This window comes from Schistocerca serialis, chromosome 2, assembly GCF_023864345.2.
Source record: "Schistocerca serialis cubense isolate TAMUIC-IGC-003099 chromosome 2, iqSchSeri2.2, whole genome shotgun sequence".
Taxonomy (NCBI): Eukaryota; Metazoa; Arthropoda; class Insecta; order Orthoptera; family Acrididae; genus Schistocerca; species Schistocerca serialis.
The window spans coordinates 768,691,283-768,710,161 of NC_064639.1; the positions used below are offsets into that span (position 1 = coordinate 768,691,283).

At 47.8% G+C, this 18,879-nt stretch overlaps 1 protein-coding gene across 1 annotated transcript in view; it reads left to right on the plus strand.

The window, feature by feature from the left end:
- Positions 1-17,803, plus strand: part of LOC126456389 (uncharacterized) — a 40,204-nt gene extending 22,401 nt beyond the window's left edge. The window contains exon 4 of the mRNA XM_050092142.1: positions 17,618-17,803. Within this exon, the coding sequence (XP_049948099.1) occupies positions 17,618-17,803 (186 nt within the window). The remainder of the gene's footprint in view (positions 1-17,617) is intronic.
- Positions 17,804-18,879: the final 1,076 nt, after the last annotated feature.

Sequence of the window (18,879 nt, forward strand, 5' to 3'; positions counted from 1 at the left end):
TTTACTCTAATGTGCATGCTTCTATGCTACATCTCTTCATGTAAGGCTTCACGTGTCATTTAGTAAAACAACCATGTTGGTTTCCTATGTTTGTCAGTGAAAGAAATTTTACTTATGATTTTTTTTAAATAGCTTCCCAGGAGCTCGTACTTTATATCCAGCCATCTCCCCCCCCCCCCCTCCCCCCAGAGGGCTCAGAGTTATTTCGTGAGTTCGTGCGTGGCGCACACGGGATCCCAAGCTTTTGCAGCCCATTCTTCCTTCCCTGCCCTTCCATGCTGTTCTCCCTCCGTCTCCTCTCACGGTGTTGTTATTTATATCGATCTGGCTATTAACCCGGTTCCCTGTATTGCTTGCAATTTTGTTCCTTCTGCCTGTTCTTTCATCCTTTCTATTTTAGGTCCTCGCTTGAGGTTGACCTTCACTTCTAAATTTCCTGTTTTTAGTGTGAGCCATTTGGGGGAGAGCTTCCTCCCTAGGGTTTCCATTCTTTCTTCTCTTCTTCCCCTCCACTAAGGTCACCAGAATTTTTAGCCAGTCTGCGTGGTGGGGCTGTTACGTATCCATCTGGCTGAGGCCCTTGACAACACAGGGATCACACTACTGATACTTGAGCTGTTCCCTCCCCATGTATGCCTAGGAGTGGTTGCTTGTCTTTCTGGAGCATCGGACCTCTCGGCAATTGGTGCTGAATGGCGGCCATGGGAGAGCCTCTGATCGTAGTAGGTGGTAAAAGGGCGGATGCTTGGCGCATTAAGTGTACCAAGCCGCAAAAATCTGGCCATTCTCGAATGGCCGTCTCTTCGAATGGTGAAGGATCTTTGAATGCTCATTCGGATGAGTTGGCAGCCTTTCGTTCACTGGCTACATAATGAGAGAAGGGTGAAGCTTGCCGTCTTGGGATGAAATACTTTCCGTATTACGTCATCTTTAACAGGACGGATTGGAACACACTTACCGCCACAAAGCTATCGTTTCTTTGTGTGGAGAAATTGACAAGTTTGGTGAAGTGGAGTCTCTCAGTAAGATATAGTCGAGCTCCCTATTGATTAATGCTTCTTCTGCTGCCCAATCTGCAGCTTTTCGTGCTTGTGATCATTTTGGCTATGTCCCAGGGTCTATTACCCCCCACCAATCTCTGAATATAGTCTGGGGAGTGATTTTTTTCGTAGGGACCTCATCCTGCAAACTAATGAACTGCGGTCTGATTTGGAAAGATGTGGCGTTCATTTTGTTCGACGTGTGCAGCAGGGTCGCAAAGACAACAGCACCGACGCCAGCGCCTTCATTCTCCCTTTCGAGAGGGATACTGTCCACCCTCTGTGTGGTGACTGAACACCATGAGGGAAGTTCCTGTGTTCCACCACCTGTGTTCAACTGCCATGACCGCCACTGCCCTCACTTGCCAGATTGCCTGGCTTACGAGAAAAGAAGATGCAAGACTAAAAGTCCCTGTATCGCCTGTCTTACGCTGGGGCTCACCAAAAGTGAGACTATACCCAGTATCACTTTCTTCAATTTGTGCTTAAATCACATCCTTTCCTCCTCCTACTTGTTCCTTACCCCAGCCCCTCCCCTGTATCCACTCCCTCTTCCTGGCAGTTCCCACGACCTCCCGTCTGGGAGCCACTCGCCCTCTCAAGCCAAAGTGCCTCCCTTCTTTGGCACCTGCCAGTAAGGGGGCTCCCTCCCTGGGACCCCTCTCCCTGGCATCTCTCAGGCCAAAATCATCCTACCACAACTAGGCCACAAGACATACCATCTGTGAACCCCATGATTGCCAGTCTCTTTTGGTTCCAGATCTTGCAGACGCCTGTACTCTGTGCACTGCCCTCCTACAGCTCAGAAAGAAGAGAAGAAGAAAAATCGTAAGTTCCAAGACAAGAACCACCCCAGTGCCTCTGGAGGTGCCATCTCCTCCCCCCCGCCCTCTCCCCAAGACCTTATTTACGAGTGTCACTCATACTTGTCAATGACGACCATTGACTGACATGACGTCCTCTCGGCTTCTGTGTCCAACGTGGACTCCCGCCACACAATCGTCCAGTGGAATTGCAATGGATACTGTAGTCACCTACCGGAAATAAGTCTTATTTCCTCTCTTGCTCTTCAAGAAATGCACTCCCATGATGACCACTCTCCAGCATTTTGCGGTTATCAGGCGTTCTGTCAGAACAATGCCAGCCCCAGTGTAGCCTTCAGTGGGGTCTGCACTTTGGTTTATTCCGATGTAATGAGTGACTGGATCTTCATTCATGCCAAGCTGGAAGCAACAGTGGTTAGAATGCAAACGATTCCAGCAATCCCTGTTTGCAATGTCTACCTCCTTCCAGGTGGGCCATTTCCTTATGTTGAACTGTCTACCTTATTACATCACCTCCTGCCCCGTTTCTCCTCCTTGGAGACTTCAATGACCACCACCCAATGTGGGGGGAGTGCCACTTGAAGGGGTACGTGTCTCCAAATTGGCGAACTTGATACAGACTTCAATTTGTCTCTTCTCAATGATGGTTTCCCTACCCATCTCAGTGGCGCTCATGGCACCTTCACTGCTGTCGATCTCAGTCTTCTCCCCAACTCTCGTGGCTTCCCTACAATGGTCATCCCATGATCATCTTCGTGACAGTGACCACTACAAAGTGATTCTACCGTTCCTCTGTTGCCACCAGGTAGTCAGGGCCCCCTGTTCGTCTTTCTGCAGGCCCAGTTGGCCTTTATGTATGCCTGCTGTGCACTTAGACGCCTGCCTCTCAAATTACACTGATGTGGTCGTGCAGTGCGTCTCTGTCTATTCTTCATGCTGGTGGCACTGCTATGCCCCCCGCCCACCCCACCCACAGGTCCCAGTCATCGTCAACTGGTACTGTGGTGGATCAAGGGTGTAACAGTTTCTGTTCAGGACCACAGCTGGGCACTGCAGCGATTTAAATGAAACCCTCCATAGACGAGCCTCCTAGGTTTCAAGTGTCCCAGTGCTAAGGCTCATTACCTTTTAAGCCGAGTAAAAAGGAATCTTGGAAGCACTGTGTTTCCTCCCTAGGGACATATGCCTCTTCATTGCAGGTTTGGTCAAAGCTCCATAGCCTTCTAGGCTGCCACTGACAGTCAAATGTCCAGGTTCTTAACATCCAAGGTTGATCTGTGAACTGATCCATTGGTCCTTGCAGAACACCTCGCGATGGCACTGGCGTCTGCTTCCTATCCTGCTACATTCTTCGGCAGAAACGTTGAGTTGAACAAATCCCCTCTGCTCAAACTCAAGCCCCATAATGAACCCTTTACCGAATGGGAATTTTTGCAGGCTCATACCTCTTCACGTGACATGGCCCTAGGCCCAGGTTCTATCCTGTCAGATGATCCAACACTTGGACGTTCCCCAGAGGCAACATCCGCTGAGGTTCTTTAACTGCATTTGGCTCATGGGTGCTTTCCAGTCACAATGGCGAGACAGCATAATTATCTCCATCCTTATGCCTGGGAAGAACCCAACCTCTCTTGACAGGTACTGCCTGATTAGTCTGACGAATGGACTTCGTAAAATAATCGAGAGGACGGTTAGCTTCAGATTATGTTGGGTACTCGAATCTCGGGGCTTTTGTTCCCGTATCAGTGTGGCTTCTGGGAAGGACGATCTCCAACTGAGCATTTATTCAGATTGGAAACAGCAATGTGACAGTCTCTCACTTACCGCTGGCACCTTTTCGTGGTCTTCTTTGACCTATAGGAGGCATAAAACATGGCTTGGCGCCATTACATCTCAAAGACTGGGATTTTGCGGCTCACTTTACATTTTTATCCACGAGTTTTTATCTCACAACCTCTTCCAGGTTCGAGTTGGTACTTCACCCAGCGCCCCTCGGATTCAGGAGAAAGGTATCCTACAGGGTTCTGTGTTAAGTGTCACACTCTTCTTCATAGCCATCAATGGGTTTGTAACCTCTATTGGGCCTGTGGTTACCCCAGGGTTGTAAGTCGACGATTTTTGCATCTGGTGCAGTTCCCCCTCGGTGGCATCTGCTGAGTGCTGGCTCCAAGGCGCCATCCTATGGGCATCTGCATGAGCCATCTCCCATGGCTTCGTTTTCTCCCTCCAAAACGCGGGTTATGCATTTTTGTTGTCGACGCACAGTACACCCCGACCCAGAATTTTATTTAGGCGGCCAGCTCGTCGACGTTGCAGCACAGACCCGTTTCTTGGGCTTTATTTTTGGCAAAAAGCTGATGTGACTGCCCCATATTCGCCACCTAAAGACTACATGCATGCAGAAGCTAAATGTTCATGGCATCCAGGCACACACATCTTGGGGTGCAGACCACACCACCCTCCTCCATCTTCACCATCCTCTTATCTTGTGCAGACTAGATTATGGTGGTCAGGTTTATTGCTCAGCAGATACTTCAACTCTGCAAATACTTTACCCTGTTCACCGTTGTGGGGTGTGTCTGCCTACTGGTGCCTTTCGCACTACTCCCATTGAGTCACCTCAAAGGCACCGAGTGATTCCTGCTCTACAAATACGATGGAGCCAACTCCTGGTTTCTTACGCAATCGCCATTCCCCTGACTATCCCATGTACCCTGTCCTCTTTGCAAATTAGGGATGTCTCCCTCCTGACAATCGCTCATTGGTGGGATTGCCGGTTCGAATGTGTCCGACTTCCTCTGCTGGGATATCCATCTCCACTTCCTGGAATGGACCCTCTGTATTTCCACCCACAACCCCCCTCCCCCCCCCACATTGGATGATGCCTAGATCACAGGTTAGGACCGACCTATTCCAGGGTCCTAAGGTGTCTCTGTCGCCCCTGTGGTTTTCTGGCATCTTGTGTGTGCAGTCCTTGCAGATTTCCATGGTGCCACCGTCTTCTACTCTGATGCTTCTAAGACAATAGATCAGTGTGTGATACGTTTTCACGTCTCCTACTGGCTTAGAACTTGATGGGGTCATGTAGTGTACACAGCAGAGCTTCTAGCAATTCACAGAGCCCTCTATTTTGTCTCTCCGGCCTCCCTCCACGGTGTTTTCATTTGTACCGATTTAATGAGCAGCCTGCAGGCTATTGACCGATGCTACTCTCGTCATCCTCTGGTCTCTGCAGTCCATGAGCTATCTGCCTTTGGCTGTGCCAACTGCTCAGGTCTCTTTCTCCAGGTCCCAAGTAATGTGGGTATCGCAGGGAATGAACTGGTTGACAGTTTGCCTAGAAAGGCAGATACTCCCCCCCCCCCCCCCTCCCCTCCTCCACACACACACACACACACACACACACACACACACACACACACACTTTTCCACGATTCCAGTTGCAGATATGCGGAAACACATCAAATCTGTCTTTGTCCAAAAGTGGAATGGCATCTGGGGCACTTCTCTGCAACATCGAGGAGCCTACTGCGGTTTGGCGCTCTTTCTTCCACTCGTCTCGGAATTAGTCCACTGTCTTATGTCATTTACGCATTGGTCATACTCACTGTTTACTTTCGCCTAACGAACGTCTCCCACAATGTGGTTGTGGTGCCAGGCTGTTGGTACCCCATTTATTGGCGGAATGTGCCCTTCTTTTGGCCCTTCGTACTCAGAGCTTATAGAAAACAGAAGATTATACAAAAATGCAACTGATGAACAAGGAAAAGCTGTATACAGAACACTAAGGAATATAGTTAATAGAGAAGGTAGGAAGCAAAAAAAATACTTTTTGGAGAAATGTGCAGGGAAGTGGAAGAAAATATGCAAAGGGAAGAACTGATTTAGCCTACAGAATAGAAAAATCAATTTTTCATCAAACTTAAAACAATACTCTCAGGCACAATAGAAAATGAAGAGGGGAAAATACTGTTCGGTGAAGACATGGTGAAGAGATGGAAAGAATACATAAAGGAGTTGCATGCCGGAACACCTCTTTTGGAGAAAGTAATAGGAAGAGAAGAGCAAGTAGATTAAGATGGCAAGGGAGACTACATTCTGCAAGAAGAATTTGACAGAGCTCTAACAAACAACAAAGCAACGAGTATTGATGACATCCCTGCAGAACTAGTAAAGAATGCTGGTGACAGCATGAAAATGATGCTGCTTAAACTTATTAGGTACGTCTATAGTACAGGAGAGATACCGACAGACTTCCAGAAATGTCATTGTTCCTGTACCAAAGAAGGCAGCAGGTACAAAATGTGAACAGTGCCGAACTCTAAGCCTAATACCACATACATAAAAAATTCTCATAAAAATAGTTCTGAATTGAAAAGGTGGAGGATATACTGAGTGCAGATGAGTTTGGTTTCAGAAGGGGGTTGGGAACAAGAGGCGATTCTGGCACTGAGACTAGTTATTGAAAAGAATTTATAGAAAAATAAACTAACTGGTATTGCCTTCATAGACATGGAAAAGGCATTTGATAACGTTATCTGGCAAGAGGTGTTCAGAGTACTGAGGAAAAGTGGAATTAAGTACAAAGACATCCGTGTGATACTCAGTTTCTATAAGAATGGGGTGGCAGTGATTAGGAACTGTCATCAGGAACAAGAAGCAAACGTTAGAAAAGAGGTAAGACAAGCGTGTGCTCTCTCTCGTCTTATATTCAATGCTTACATCCAGGAAGCTAGAGAACAAGTTCGAGAAACTACTGAGGTGGGGATGAAAATCAATGGGCAGTAGATAAACAAGCTATGTTACGCTGATAATATTGCTATAGTCACGAGGACAAAAGAAGATCTAGAGGAAGTCCTCAGAACAATGAAAAAATTGTTTTTTCAGTGTGGCATGAGAATAAACAATAAAAAGACTAAAGTGATGGTATGCAGTACAGGTGCAGAAGAAGAACCTCTGAGAATGAGAATTGGAAGAGATGAGCAGGAATCAAAATCACAAGGGATGGTAGAAGATGGAAAGAAATTGCGAGCAGAATGCAAAAGAACAAAATTGCATTTAATCTTGGGAAGGAACTTACCCATCAGCAACAATGTCTGAAAATAAGGAAACGTATCATGAAAGGTTTCGTTTGGAGTGTGGCCCTATACGGATGTGAAACTTGGACAACTGGAAGACCTCCCTGCGGGTTTGGGGGTAAGAATAGGCCCGTCGTATTCCTACCTGTCGTAAGAGGCGACTAAAAGGAGTCTCAAACGTTTCGGCCTTATTTGATGGTCCCCTGTCGGGTTTGACCTCCATATCTCAAAATTTTTCCGAAGAGCTAGCTGATTGGGGAAGGGCGCCTTACTTGGTGCATTGTGTCCATCTTGCATTGAGAACTTTCGCCAGCTTATTCGTCGTTGCATTGCAGTCCTGCCCACTCTCCATCTCTTGGGCATGGACCCGTTCCTGCGTGCACTTTCCGCCATGCGATGAGCAGTGCCAGTTTCTGCATGGATGAAAACCATGGACGACATGTTACCTAAAATCCAGCTCGGTAGCCAGTCCGTTGTGGTGGGGTTGCCATGTACCCTGTTGGTTGTAGCCCCCTGACAACACAGGGATCGCTCTACCGATGCCTGCGCCGTTAACTCCCCAGGTATGTCAAGGAATAGATGCCCATCTCCCTGGGGCATCGAGACTCACAGCAATGGCCATCCTGCCAGATGGCCTTTGCTGTGGCTGGGTGGCGCCTGTGGGGAGGGCCCTTGGTCGGAGTAGGTGGCATCAGGGTGGATGACACGCAATAAAGCGTGGCACATCTTCTCTTGCTGGTGGCCAGCCACCAGCAGTCTATAAGCGTTCGAGAGCTCATTTTAAAGGTAACGTTTATGACCCCAAATCGTTCCCCTCCCTGGCCACACCATGGGAGGAACGAAAGGCAATGAATGAAAGTCAGACGTATTCGCCCAGGTATCTCGTCTGTACCAGAACTGATGGGGAATCCTTTCTATCCATGAAGCCTCAGTTCTTTGTAGAGCATTTAGAGGACAAGTTTGGGGAAGTGGAGGGCTTGTCCAAAATGCTGTCTGGTTCGGTATTGATAAAAGCGGCATCCTCTACCCAGTCACGGGCCTTGCTCGCTTGTAATAAGCTGGGGATGTCTCCGTTACTATCACGCCCCATAAAAGTTTGAATATGGTCCAGGGCATTATTTTCCACAGGGATTTCCTTTTACAGTCAGTTGACGAGCTGCGCGCCAACTTAGAGCGACGAGGTGTCCATTTCGTCAGGCGCATCCACCGGGATCCGAGGGATCAACAAGTTGCCACTGGTGCTTTCATCTTGGCCTTCTAGGGCGACACATTACCTGAGAAGGTCAAGGTGATGGTGTGCCGTTGTGATGTCCAGTCATTTATCCCTCCCCCGATGCGGTGCTTAAAGTGTTGGAAGTTCGGCCATATGTCTTCACGCTGTGCTTCCAAGCTCGTATGTCGCGATTGTGGTCGACCATCCCATCCTGATACTCCCTGTGCCCCGCCTCCCATCTGTGTCAATTTCGGAGAGCACCATCCGCCTTGCTCGCCGGACTGTTCGATTCTGCAGAAGGAAAGGAAAATAATGAAAATCAGGACCCTGGACCGACTGACGTATACTGAGGCTAAACGGAAATATGATCTGCTTCATCCAGTGCGTATGACATCTTCTTACGCCGCAACTGTCAGCTCCAGTCAGCTCTGAGTCGAAGGACCAGACCTGCCCCCTTGATGATGGGGGGTACTAAACTCCCTGTTGTTCCTGCTCCATCTACTTCAGGAGCAACGCCCCCCCAACCATCGGGGACATTAGTTCTCCCTTCCCAGCCAGAGATGCGTAAGACTTCTTTGGCTCCTCTCGCCAGGAAGGGGTTCCTTGGGGACCTCCCTTAGCCAGTTCCGACCGGTACAAAAGCAGACAGCTGCAGGTGGCTCAAACAACCACCGGTCCCTGGTTGTAGGGTCTCACGGTCGTCGTCTGTCGCTGAGACTGACCCAGTGGAGCCCTCCAAGCCTGAACCACCGAAGGCAGAGCGAAGTAAGCTGAAAAAGAAAAAGGTACCCAAGAATCCCGACATTGCGGTGGCACCCATCCCACCACTTCCTACAAGCTCAGTGTCTGAGGACAAGATCGAGATTCTGGCGTCTGCTGAAGACCTGGATCTCGCCAGTCCCTCAGACGCCATGGATGTCACTCGTGCGGGTTCTGAATCAGTGGCAGTGAGTGAACAAGCGGCGTAAATTGCCTTCCCAGTCCCTCCACGCCTTCCTCAGCCATGGACAATTTCACACTCCAGTGGAACTGCAGTGGTTTTTTCCAACATCTAGCTGAGCTCCGACAACTTATCAGCCTTCACCCTTTCTTCTGCATTGCTCTTCAGGAAACTTGGCTTCCCGCAATGCGAACCCCCGCCCTCCGTGGCTATTGGGGTTGTTATAAGAACCGGGCAGCTTATGAAAGGGTGTCTGGTGGCGTCTGCATCTATGTCCTTAACTCTCTTCACAGCGAGTCTGTCCCTCTACAAACACCTTTAGAGGCTGTTGCTGTTCGGTTGTGGATGCCACAGGCTGTTACCGTCTGCAGTCTTCACCTTCCACCGGATGGTGATGTCACGCAGCATGACCTGACTGCACTGCTAGCCCAATTGTCGCCACCTTCCTTGTTACTGGGCGACTTCAACGCCCATAACCCTCTGTGGGGTGGGTCAGTGGCAACAGGTCGAGGCGCCACCATTGAGCGCTTATTGGAACAGCTCGATCTTCCCATTTTAAATGATGGTACAGTCACTCACTTCAGCATGGCGCATGGCACGTACTCCGCCATCGACCTTTCGATCTGCAGCCTAGCCTCTTACCTTCTGTCCAATGGAGAGTGCATGACGACCTGTGTAGTAGTGATCACTTTCTGATCTTTCTGTCACTGCCACAGCGTCACTCTTCTGGGCGCACTAGCAGATGGGCTATGAATAAGGCTGACTGGGAATTTTTCTCCTCCATTGCCGCTATTGAGCCTCTCTCTAATGCCACCATTGATGCGGTGGTTCACTCCATCACCACCGTCATCGTTACTGCAGCAGAATCCTCCATTCCCCGTTCTTCTGGGTCCCCTCGGAGGAGGACTGTGCCTTGGTGGTCGCCTGAGATCGCTGAGGCGATTAAAGATCGCCGGCGGGCGCTACAGCGTCACAAGCGACATCCCTGCATTGAACACCTCATCACCTTCAAATGGCTGCGTGCGCAGGCCCGCCGTCTTATCCGCCAAAGCTAGCAGGAATGCTGGGAGCAGTATGTGTCCACCATTTGCCTCCATGTCTCTCCATCGCAGGTCTGGAGCAAGACCCGACGCCTCTATGGCTATCGGACCCCTGTCAGTGTCCCTGAGCTCTCACCGAATGGAGCAGTTTGTACGGACTCTGACGAAATTGCCAACAGTTTGGCAGAACATTTTGCTCTGAGTTCCGCTTCTTCCAATTATCCCCTGCCCTTCCGCTCCATTAAAGAGCGGATGGAATGTCGGAGCCTTTCTTTTCGCACCCACCATTCTGATCATACAATGTTCCATTCAGTGAGTGGGAATTTCACAGTGCCCTCGCTGCTTGTCCTGATACCACTCCTGGGCCAGATAGCGTCCACTGTCAGATGCTGAAACACCTTTCAGTGGACTGCCAGCGACGGCTCCTCGACCTTTACAACCGTATTTGGGTCGAGGGTGAGTTTCCGTCGCAATGGCGGGAAATTGTTATCCCCATTCTGAAACCAGGCAAGAACCCTTTGGAGGTGGACAGCTACCGTCCCATTAGCTTCGCCAACGATCTTTGCAAGTTGCTTGAATGGATGGTGAGCCGGCGGTTGAACTGGGTACTGGAGTCTCGGGGTCTTTTTGCTCTGTCTCAGGGTGGGTTCCGTAAAGGCCCCTCCTCCGCCGACAATCTGGTGAGCTTGGAGTCGGCCACCCGTACTGCCTTTGCCCGCCGTCAGCACCTGGTCGCTGTCTTTTTCGACATACGGAAGGCGTACGATACGACATGGCGTCATCACATCCTTTCTACACTTCATGGATGGGGTCTTCGGGGCCCTCTGCCGATCTTTATCCGAAATTTTCTGTCGTATCGTACCTTCCGCGTGCAAGTCACGGCCTCATATAGTTCCTCCCAAGTTTAGGAGAACGGTGTGCCACAGGGTTCTGTTTTAAGTGTCTGCCTGTTTTTAATAGCCATTAACGGGCTCGCTGCGGCGGTGGGAACGTCTGCCTTTACTACAGCTCTATTGGCATTGTAGCTGCTGAATGTCAGCTACAGGGCGCTATCCGTAAGGCGCAGTCTTTGGCTGTAGCTCATGGGTTCCAGTTTCCGGCGGCCAAGACCTGCGTTATGGATTTCTGCGGCGACGCACTGTTCACCCGGGGCCGCGGCTTTATCTTGATGGCGAACTTCTTGCTGTGGAGGAGTCACATTAGGATTTTGGGTGTGGTTTTTGATGCCCGGTTGACTTGGCTGCCTCATATTCGGCAGCTTAAACAGATGTGTTGGCGGCATCTAAATGTTTTGCGATGCTTGAGCGACACCCGCTGGGGCGGCGACCGATCTACCCTGTTACGACTCTACCAGGCATTAATCCAGTCCCGCATAGATTATGGGAGCCTGGCTTATGGCTCAGCATCCCCATCTGTGTTGCAGGTGCTTGAACCTATCCTCCACAGTGGGATACGCCTTGCCACAGGTGCCTTCCGGACCAGCCCTGTGGACAGCATACTTGTGGAGGCAGGTGTCCCTCCACTGCGGCGCCAAAGTTTGCTGGCCGTTTATGCTGCCCATGTTTTCAGCTTGCCCGGGCATCCTAACTATCGGCTACTGTTCCCACAGTCGCACGTCCATCTTCCAGAACGTCGGCCCAGGGCTGGATGTAAGATCGCGGTCCACGTCAGAGCGCTTCTCTCTGGGCTTGGGGCTTTACCTCTTCCACCTCCTTTCCGGGCACTTCTGCGTACACCCCCGTGGTGTGTGCCTCGCCCTCGCCTTCAGCTGGAATTGGCACAGGGCCCGAAGGACTCAGTCCCTCCAGAGGCCTTCCGCCGCCGCTTTCTTTCCATCCTCACAACATATCAGGGCTCTGGCATTGTTTACACTGACGGCTCGATGATTGCTGGTCGTGTCGGTTATGCGCTAACTCTAGGGGACATTTCCGAACAACGTTCATTGCCGGATGGCTGCAGCGTTTACACTGCTGAGCTGCTCGCCATCTTTCGTACCCTAGAGCATATCCGCTCCTGCTCAGTTGAGTCCTTCGTGATCTGTAGCGATTCCCTGAGCGGTTTACGAGCTCTCGACCAGTGTTTCCCTCGTTCTCGTCTGGTGATGGCTATCCAGGAGTCCCTGCATACTCTTGCCCGTTGCGGCCGCTCTGTGGTCTTTGTGTGGACCCCGAGCCATGTTGGGATAACCGGCAATGAAAATGTTGACTGCCTGGCGAAAGAGACACCAGTAAACCATCTCTGGATGTTGGCATCCCAGAGACTGATTTGAGGGCAGTCTTACGCCGCAAAGTTTTTGCGCTATGGGATGATGAATGGCGCGGACTGACCACGCGTAATAAACTCTGCTGTCAAGGAGACGACGGCTGTGTGGCGGTCATCCCTGCGAGCCACTCGCAGGGACTCAGTAGTCCTTTGCCGGCTCCGCATTGGCCACTCCCGGCTGACACAGTTATTTACTCGCCGGGAGGACCCTCCTCTATGTCGCTGTGGGGCGGCTTTGACAGTGGCCCACATTTTGTTGGCCTGCCCCCTTTTAGCTGTGGTCAGGCAGACATTTGCGCTACCTGATACTCTCTCTGCCCTTTTAACTGATGACCCTGCTATGGCTGGCTTAACTTTACGTTTTATTCAGGCAGAGGATTTTTATCGTTTAATCTGAGTGTTTGTTTTTCGTTGATTCTGGCCTTTGGCCTACGATTTTAGTCTGAGTTTTTGTGTTTCTCAGTGGTTGGCTTTTCCTTTTTTGTTTCTATGGACGGCCAACCACCTTCACTCTGTGTGGTTTTAGTTCGTCTTGTCTGGTCTTTGTCTAAGTTTCTCTAGTTCTGTGTCGTCTGTGATGTGTTCTGTTAATCGTTTTTATTCTCTGTGGGTATTTTTAGTATTCGGAAAAAGGGACCAATGACCGTAGCAGTTTGGTCCCTTTAATCCCACAAACCAACCAACAACTGGAAGAGAAAGCACGGCTAGAGGCCCTGGAGACGTGGTGCTATAGAAGGATGATGATCAGCTGGAGAGACAAAGTAACAAATGAAGAGGTGCTTAGAAGAGTACAGGAAACCAGATCTTTGTGGAGACACACCCAAACAAGAAGAGACCAACTTGTAGGGCACATCCTACGACACAACACACCATTGGAACAATAGCAGGAGGACCTATTGAGGGAAGGAATCAGCGGGGGCGAACAAGGATACCATACATGCAACAGATCATGAATGGCGCTGGATGAAACACATACGTGGAAATGTCGAGGAAGGCAGACAGAAGAGAGGAATGGCGCGCTGCTGCAAACCCACCTCAGGGTTGAACACTAAAAGAAAACTCAGTACAATCTTCTTGATTCCTTAAAATTAACACTGGCAGACTTTTCACGAATGGCTGAACTGGTCCTCAGTTTCCTCCCATGGAAGTGCTTTTATTTTCAGATGTAACATTTTGCTTTACTCCTGGAGCAACGGCAGGGTGTTTGTGCTTGGGGCCTCTCTTCATGTCCAACCTTCTTCTCAGCGTTAATGTGTCGTTCCAGCTTTGTCATATTAGACCAGCAGACTACAGAGGATCGGTTGACCACCTGCAGTTAGGTACAACAGAGTGACAAAGAAACAAACAATAACATTTTGACTTCATAATGCTGTAATGAGTCCTGCAGCGTCGCAGATTAATACATTCTGCAGACTGGCACCAATTACAAGCAGTACTTAATGTTCCATAATCTGTTGTTCAGTTTAGTAGATAGGCACGTTCGGGCGTAGGAGTATCGAGAAAGCGGGAATGAAATATCACTGTCGTCGACTTAAGTTCTTGCAGCAAACACGACACAACGTAATAAACAAAGAACACGTAGCTTTCTTATTGAACAACTATTAAATTAAAACATGTAATCTTACTAAGATTAGTTAACTTCGGAGCTGGTCTACCACTTCAATAAAAGTAATCGTAAGATTCAATTTCGATATTTTCAGCAACTGTGGAAACTGTTCTCGACGGAATTTATTGTAAAACATTTCAGTACTTTAAGTACCGTATTTTCTGCAGTGGGGAAACTGTCAGTGGGCACACGACACTGAAGGTCAGTGAGCTATTTTAAGAGGCGCAATTCCAGCGTGCACTGAAAAAGGAATTACAGAACTAATCAAACAAAGATGAAATAGATCTAAGCCACTAAATCTAAAATAATCTTTCTGAGAGTTGCGTTATTCGCAGCTGCAATTTCTTCAGTGCAAAGCTAGTGTCAGAAAAATCGGTAGTTAATTTATGTCTGCCTTGCAAAGTTGCAGTCAGGACAATCAGGTGCTTTCTAAGGCCAGTTAGAAACGCAAGATAGAATAGCTACAGAATTTATCAAATGCTTTTATATCTACATCTACACTCTGCAGACCACCTTGAGTTGTCTGGCAGAGGGTACTCTCGAACACACTATTTACAAAGGTTTCTTCATGTTCCATTTAAATATGGAGCACGGGAAGTATGATTGTTTGAATTTCTCTGTAGGGGCAGTAAATATTCTAACCTTATCCTCACGATCCCTATGTGAGAGATACATAGGGGGTTGTATCCGCTTAAAATTATCATTTAAAGCGGGTTCTTGAAGCTTCTGTCAGTTGAGTTACTGCCGTATCTCTGTGACTCTCTCCCACGGATTAAACAAACCTATGACCATTCGTACTGCCCATCTCTGTATACGTTCAATATCCCCCGTTAGTCCTATCCGGTACGGGTCTCATGAAATTGGACAATACTCTAGACGCGATCGCATCAGCGATTTTTAAGCGATCTCTTTTGCACTTCCCAGTATTCTACCAATAAACAAGTCTGTTACGAGTGACGCAATGTGACACTTCCATTTCATGTCCCTACAGAGTGTTAAACGCAAGTATTTGTATGAGTTGGCCCATTCCAAATATGACTCGGATATTATAATCATAGGATACATTTTTTCGTTTTGTGAAGCGCAAAATTATAAATGTCTGAACGTTTAGAGTAAGTTGCCAATCTCTTCATCACGTTAAAATCTTGAGATCTGACGGAATAGTTATGCAGCTTCTCTCAGATAGTACTTAAATATAGGTAACGGCATCATCTTCAAATAGCCAGACATTTACTATTAATATTGTCTGCAAGGTAAATAATACACAACATGAACAGCAAGGGTCCTCCCATACACTGGCATTCCTTTCATGTCTATGAATAACGCAGTGTATTTACTCAAAAAAAAAAGAAAAAGAAAAAGAAACGTTCTATAACGCAACCTTCGCTGGCTGACAGCGCCCGCAACAGCTCATTTTCCAACCCTCTGCTGAAGAGACTGTTTGCACTATGTTTTTCCGCCATCTTCTCTAGTATTATTCTGCGTGTGTGGGATGCGCGTCAGATAGCATTGACGGAGTACACCGGAGAAGTTCAAAGAAGGGCGGCTCGTTTTGTATTACCGCTGAACAGGGAAGAGTGTGCGGCGGATATGATACGCAAATTGGGGTAGCATACATTAATGCAAAGAAGATTGTCGGGGCGCCAGAATATTCTTATGAAATTTATCATCAACTTTGTTCTTAGTGAGAAAATCTTTTGTTAGTGCCCAGCTACATAGGCATGAATGATCATCATAATAGCCGGCCGCTGTGACAGAGCGGTTCTAGGCGCTTCAATCCGGAACCGCGCTGCTGCAACGGTCGCAGGTTCGAATCCTGCCTCGGACCTGTATGTGTGTGATGTCCTTAGGTTGGTTAGGTTTAAGTAGTTCTAAGTCTAGAGGACTGATGACCTCAGATGTTAAGGCCCACAGTGCTTAGAGCCATTTGAAGCATTTTTGATCACAATAAAATAAATCTCAGCTCGTTCGGGAAGAGCTGAGTGGGTTTTTCCCGTGCACTGTTACAGAATGTACAGAAACAGCCTGAGAGTTCGATAAACCCTCTGCCAGGCACTTGATAGTGAAGTGCACAGCAGTGTAGAGTACAGGATTACTACTGTAGACGTTGTACTTCTAGTGTAGTAGACGTAATTATCAAGCTGTACCCACTAAACATCGCAGAAGTATCGCTTCTGTCGAAACAAGCATTAGACAGGTATTTAAATGTTCGTGTCAAACTTAAACAATTACCTTCAATTATCTGTTGGACTAAAGAGGGCGCCCGTTAGCTAGGGAAGGTTAGTTTAAATGTTGTATGCGTCAGGATGGGTTAAGGACCGTAGGTGGGTATCGAGGACTGGTCCCGTTCACTCTAGCACATGGAATGAAAAAGATTGGAGATTTATTCACCTTCTCCTATTCTACAGGGTGCGTTTGGCCTGTCGCCTGATACGACCGCGGGGGGAACCGCGCATGGTGGTGGAGAGCATTTTGCCCTCAATGGGAAGTGCTGGCGATCCCCTGCTGCGGCCACTGTCTCGTTGGCCAACTCATCCCCCACGTGATGGATCTCTGCTCTCTCATTGGTTGGCTCTGAATCTAGTGAAAACGTTGCATACTCAGCAGCCCCGTGGATAGCGTCCCTAGCTCAGTGGAACAGAGCACTGTATCCATCCCCACTGTTGCGGAGCTGCTTACGTAACCTAAATCACAGCAGTGAGGCACAGAGGCAGTCTCAAGGAAAATATTGCAAAATTTGAATAAGAAAAGGCTATTTTTTTAACGCTTAGCAATTTGAGCTGCACAATATGCATACTTAATCCCAGTCATAGCCGACAGTGTGTGGTTTTAGAGCTGTAGCTCCTTAAAGGGCCATTTACTATGCATGATTTCTCCAACGGGCAAATTGTGCTAGACTTGACATTTCTTTTTCCTGTGACTTCTAAAAGTTTCTGCTTGTTTCTAGTTCGGTCACTCTCATACAAAATCAAATTTCCGCCCTCGCTCTCATTACTAATACCTTGTCTAAATTTGCTTAATTTCGTTCGGCATTTCTCGTAAACATATATTGGGACTCTGCTTCTCCAAATGTTTCACTCCTTCGCCTGTATGCGGTTGACTCTGAAGGGCATGTCAGCTGATACTTCCTATGGTACCGTACGATTTCTTCCCATTTATAGAGTATGGAGTAGAGTGAAATTATGAAACGCTCCAATTACTGTAATTCTGTATTAGTTCGTCCCACTACAGATGTATGTAGGCGGCTCTAGTAAAACCCTAGACACATCGATACTGATTCTTGAATCTTTGTAAGTTGGCTGTCACCGAATGTTTAACCTTCATCAACCTTCTACCAGTCCGTTTTCCTGTATTTCAGTGGTGCTCACCGATGAGTGATATTTCATTATTCAGAATAGTCAAATCAGTGTGTACGTTATGTATACATTGGTCCTACGTGGCGAGGATCCCAACCAAGTAAACAGTAGTCTACGCTTGCTCGAAGAGTTCCGTAATTGTCACTTTTGTAGAGATTGTAAACTTCTCCACCTGCAGCTTGTAAATATATACACACCACGTTAAAGGTACAGTTACAGGAGATTAACTGACCTTGATTCGTCGTTCTTGCTTCGCAGGCTGCCGACCTGGAGTGCTACCTGCTTAACAGGGCGGCTCTGGTGAGGGCGATGTACCGGCGGGACGAACGCTTCCGTAGGAGGCTGACTGAGGCGATGGAGGAGCTGGTGGAAACTTGCCTGATGCCTCGTCTAACGTACCACTACCAGCAGCAGCCGCCGAGCAAGAATGGAAGGGAACAGTAGCAGTGACCGCCCTGGGGTACTGAAAAACTTCAGTGGACTACAGACGTGGGTTTTTTGAAACAAGATTACTTCCTCTGGAATGTACAGAAAAAATACTTGTGCAAACGGAAACAACTTACTTTCCTGTACCCGTGGACTAGTACACACTGCTGCTCTGATTTTAATTTCCAAAGACTGAGTAAAAATGATGAAATTTATATTCGCAAAGTGTCTATTTTTTCATAGTAGAACCCTCTTACACAAATTTGTTTACTTAAACTGCAACTGCCATCGTGAAGTTCTTAAACGGCACAGGCTGACATCTTGGCGTAGAAATAGCAGTATTTCTTATCAGAAGTCAGTTTACACGGGTATTTACAGATTAGTCTGACACATACAGTATTCGCACCATGCACATGTAATGTCATTTTTGCTTAATTCACATTTAAATTGAGTTATTTCACCTGCGACTAATTCTACAGACACTAAAACGTCAAACAGAACAAAAGTAGACAACATACTCGTGTGACTAACATGTAACCACCTCTGAATTACACCGGAGTAAGACATACAGATCGTGAAGTGAAATTTCGAGTCGTTATAACGTTTCAGTTTGAGGTTGGTGAGAGTATTCTGGATGATTGGGAATAAAATACGTTCACTGTACAGGTAACTCATACACAGAGCAGTCCAAAATGAATTGCGACTACAAGCGGCTAAGACTATATAACACTAGGATGGGTAGCGATTTTCTCACAATCTGTGAAGCCCTGCTATGGTTGACCGCCCACTGGCATTACACAAAAATTGATCCTGATTAACGTACTCAAATAACCTATTCAGGATCAGTGGGGTAAAGAATATTACTACCTGAACAGGAATACTACTAATCTAGCAATATATTTATTTTGCGTGCGCACGCACAAAACAAAAAAACAAAAAAACGCCAGCGCACGCAACTTTCTCACGACAGGAACACGTAAATGGTTGATACTGTCTAGCCTCTTGGTTAATAGAAACCTCCATCCTGACTGGCGCTGACAACAGAGCTCTGAGAAAATACAGTGAAACAAAACACATTTATCGTTACGGCTACC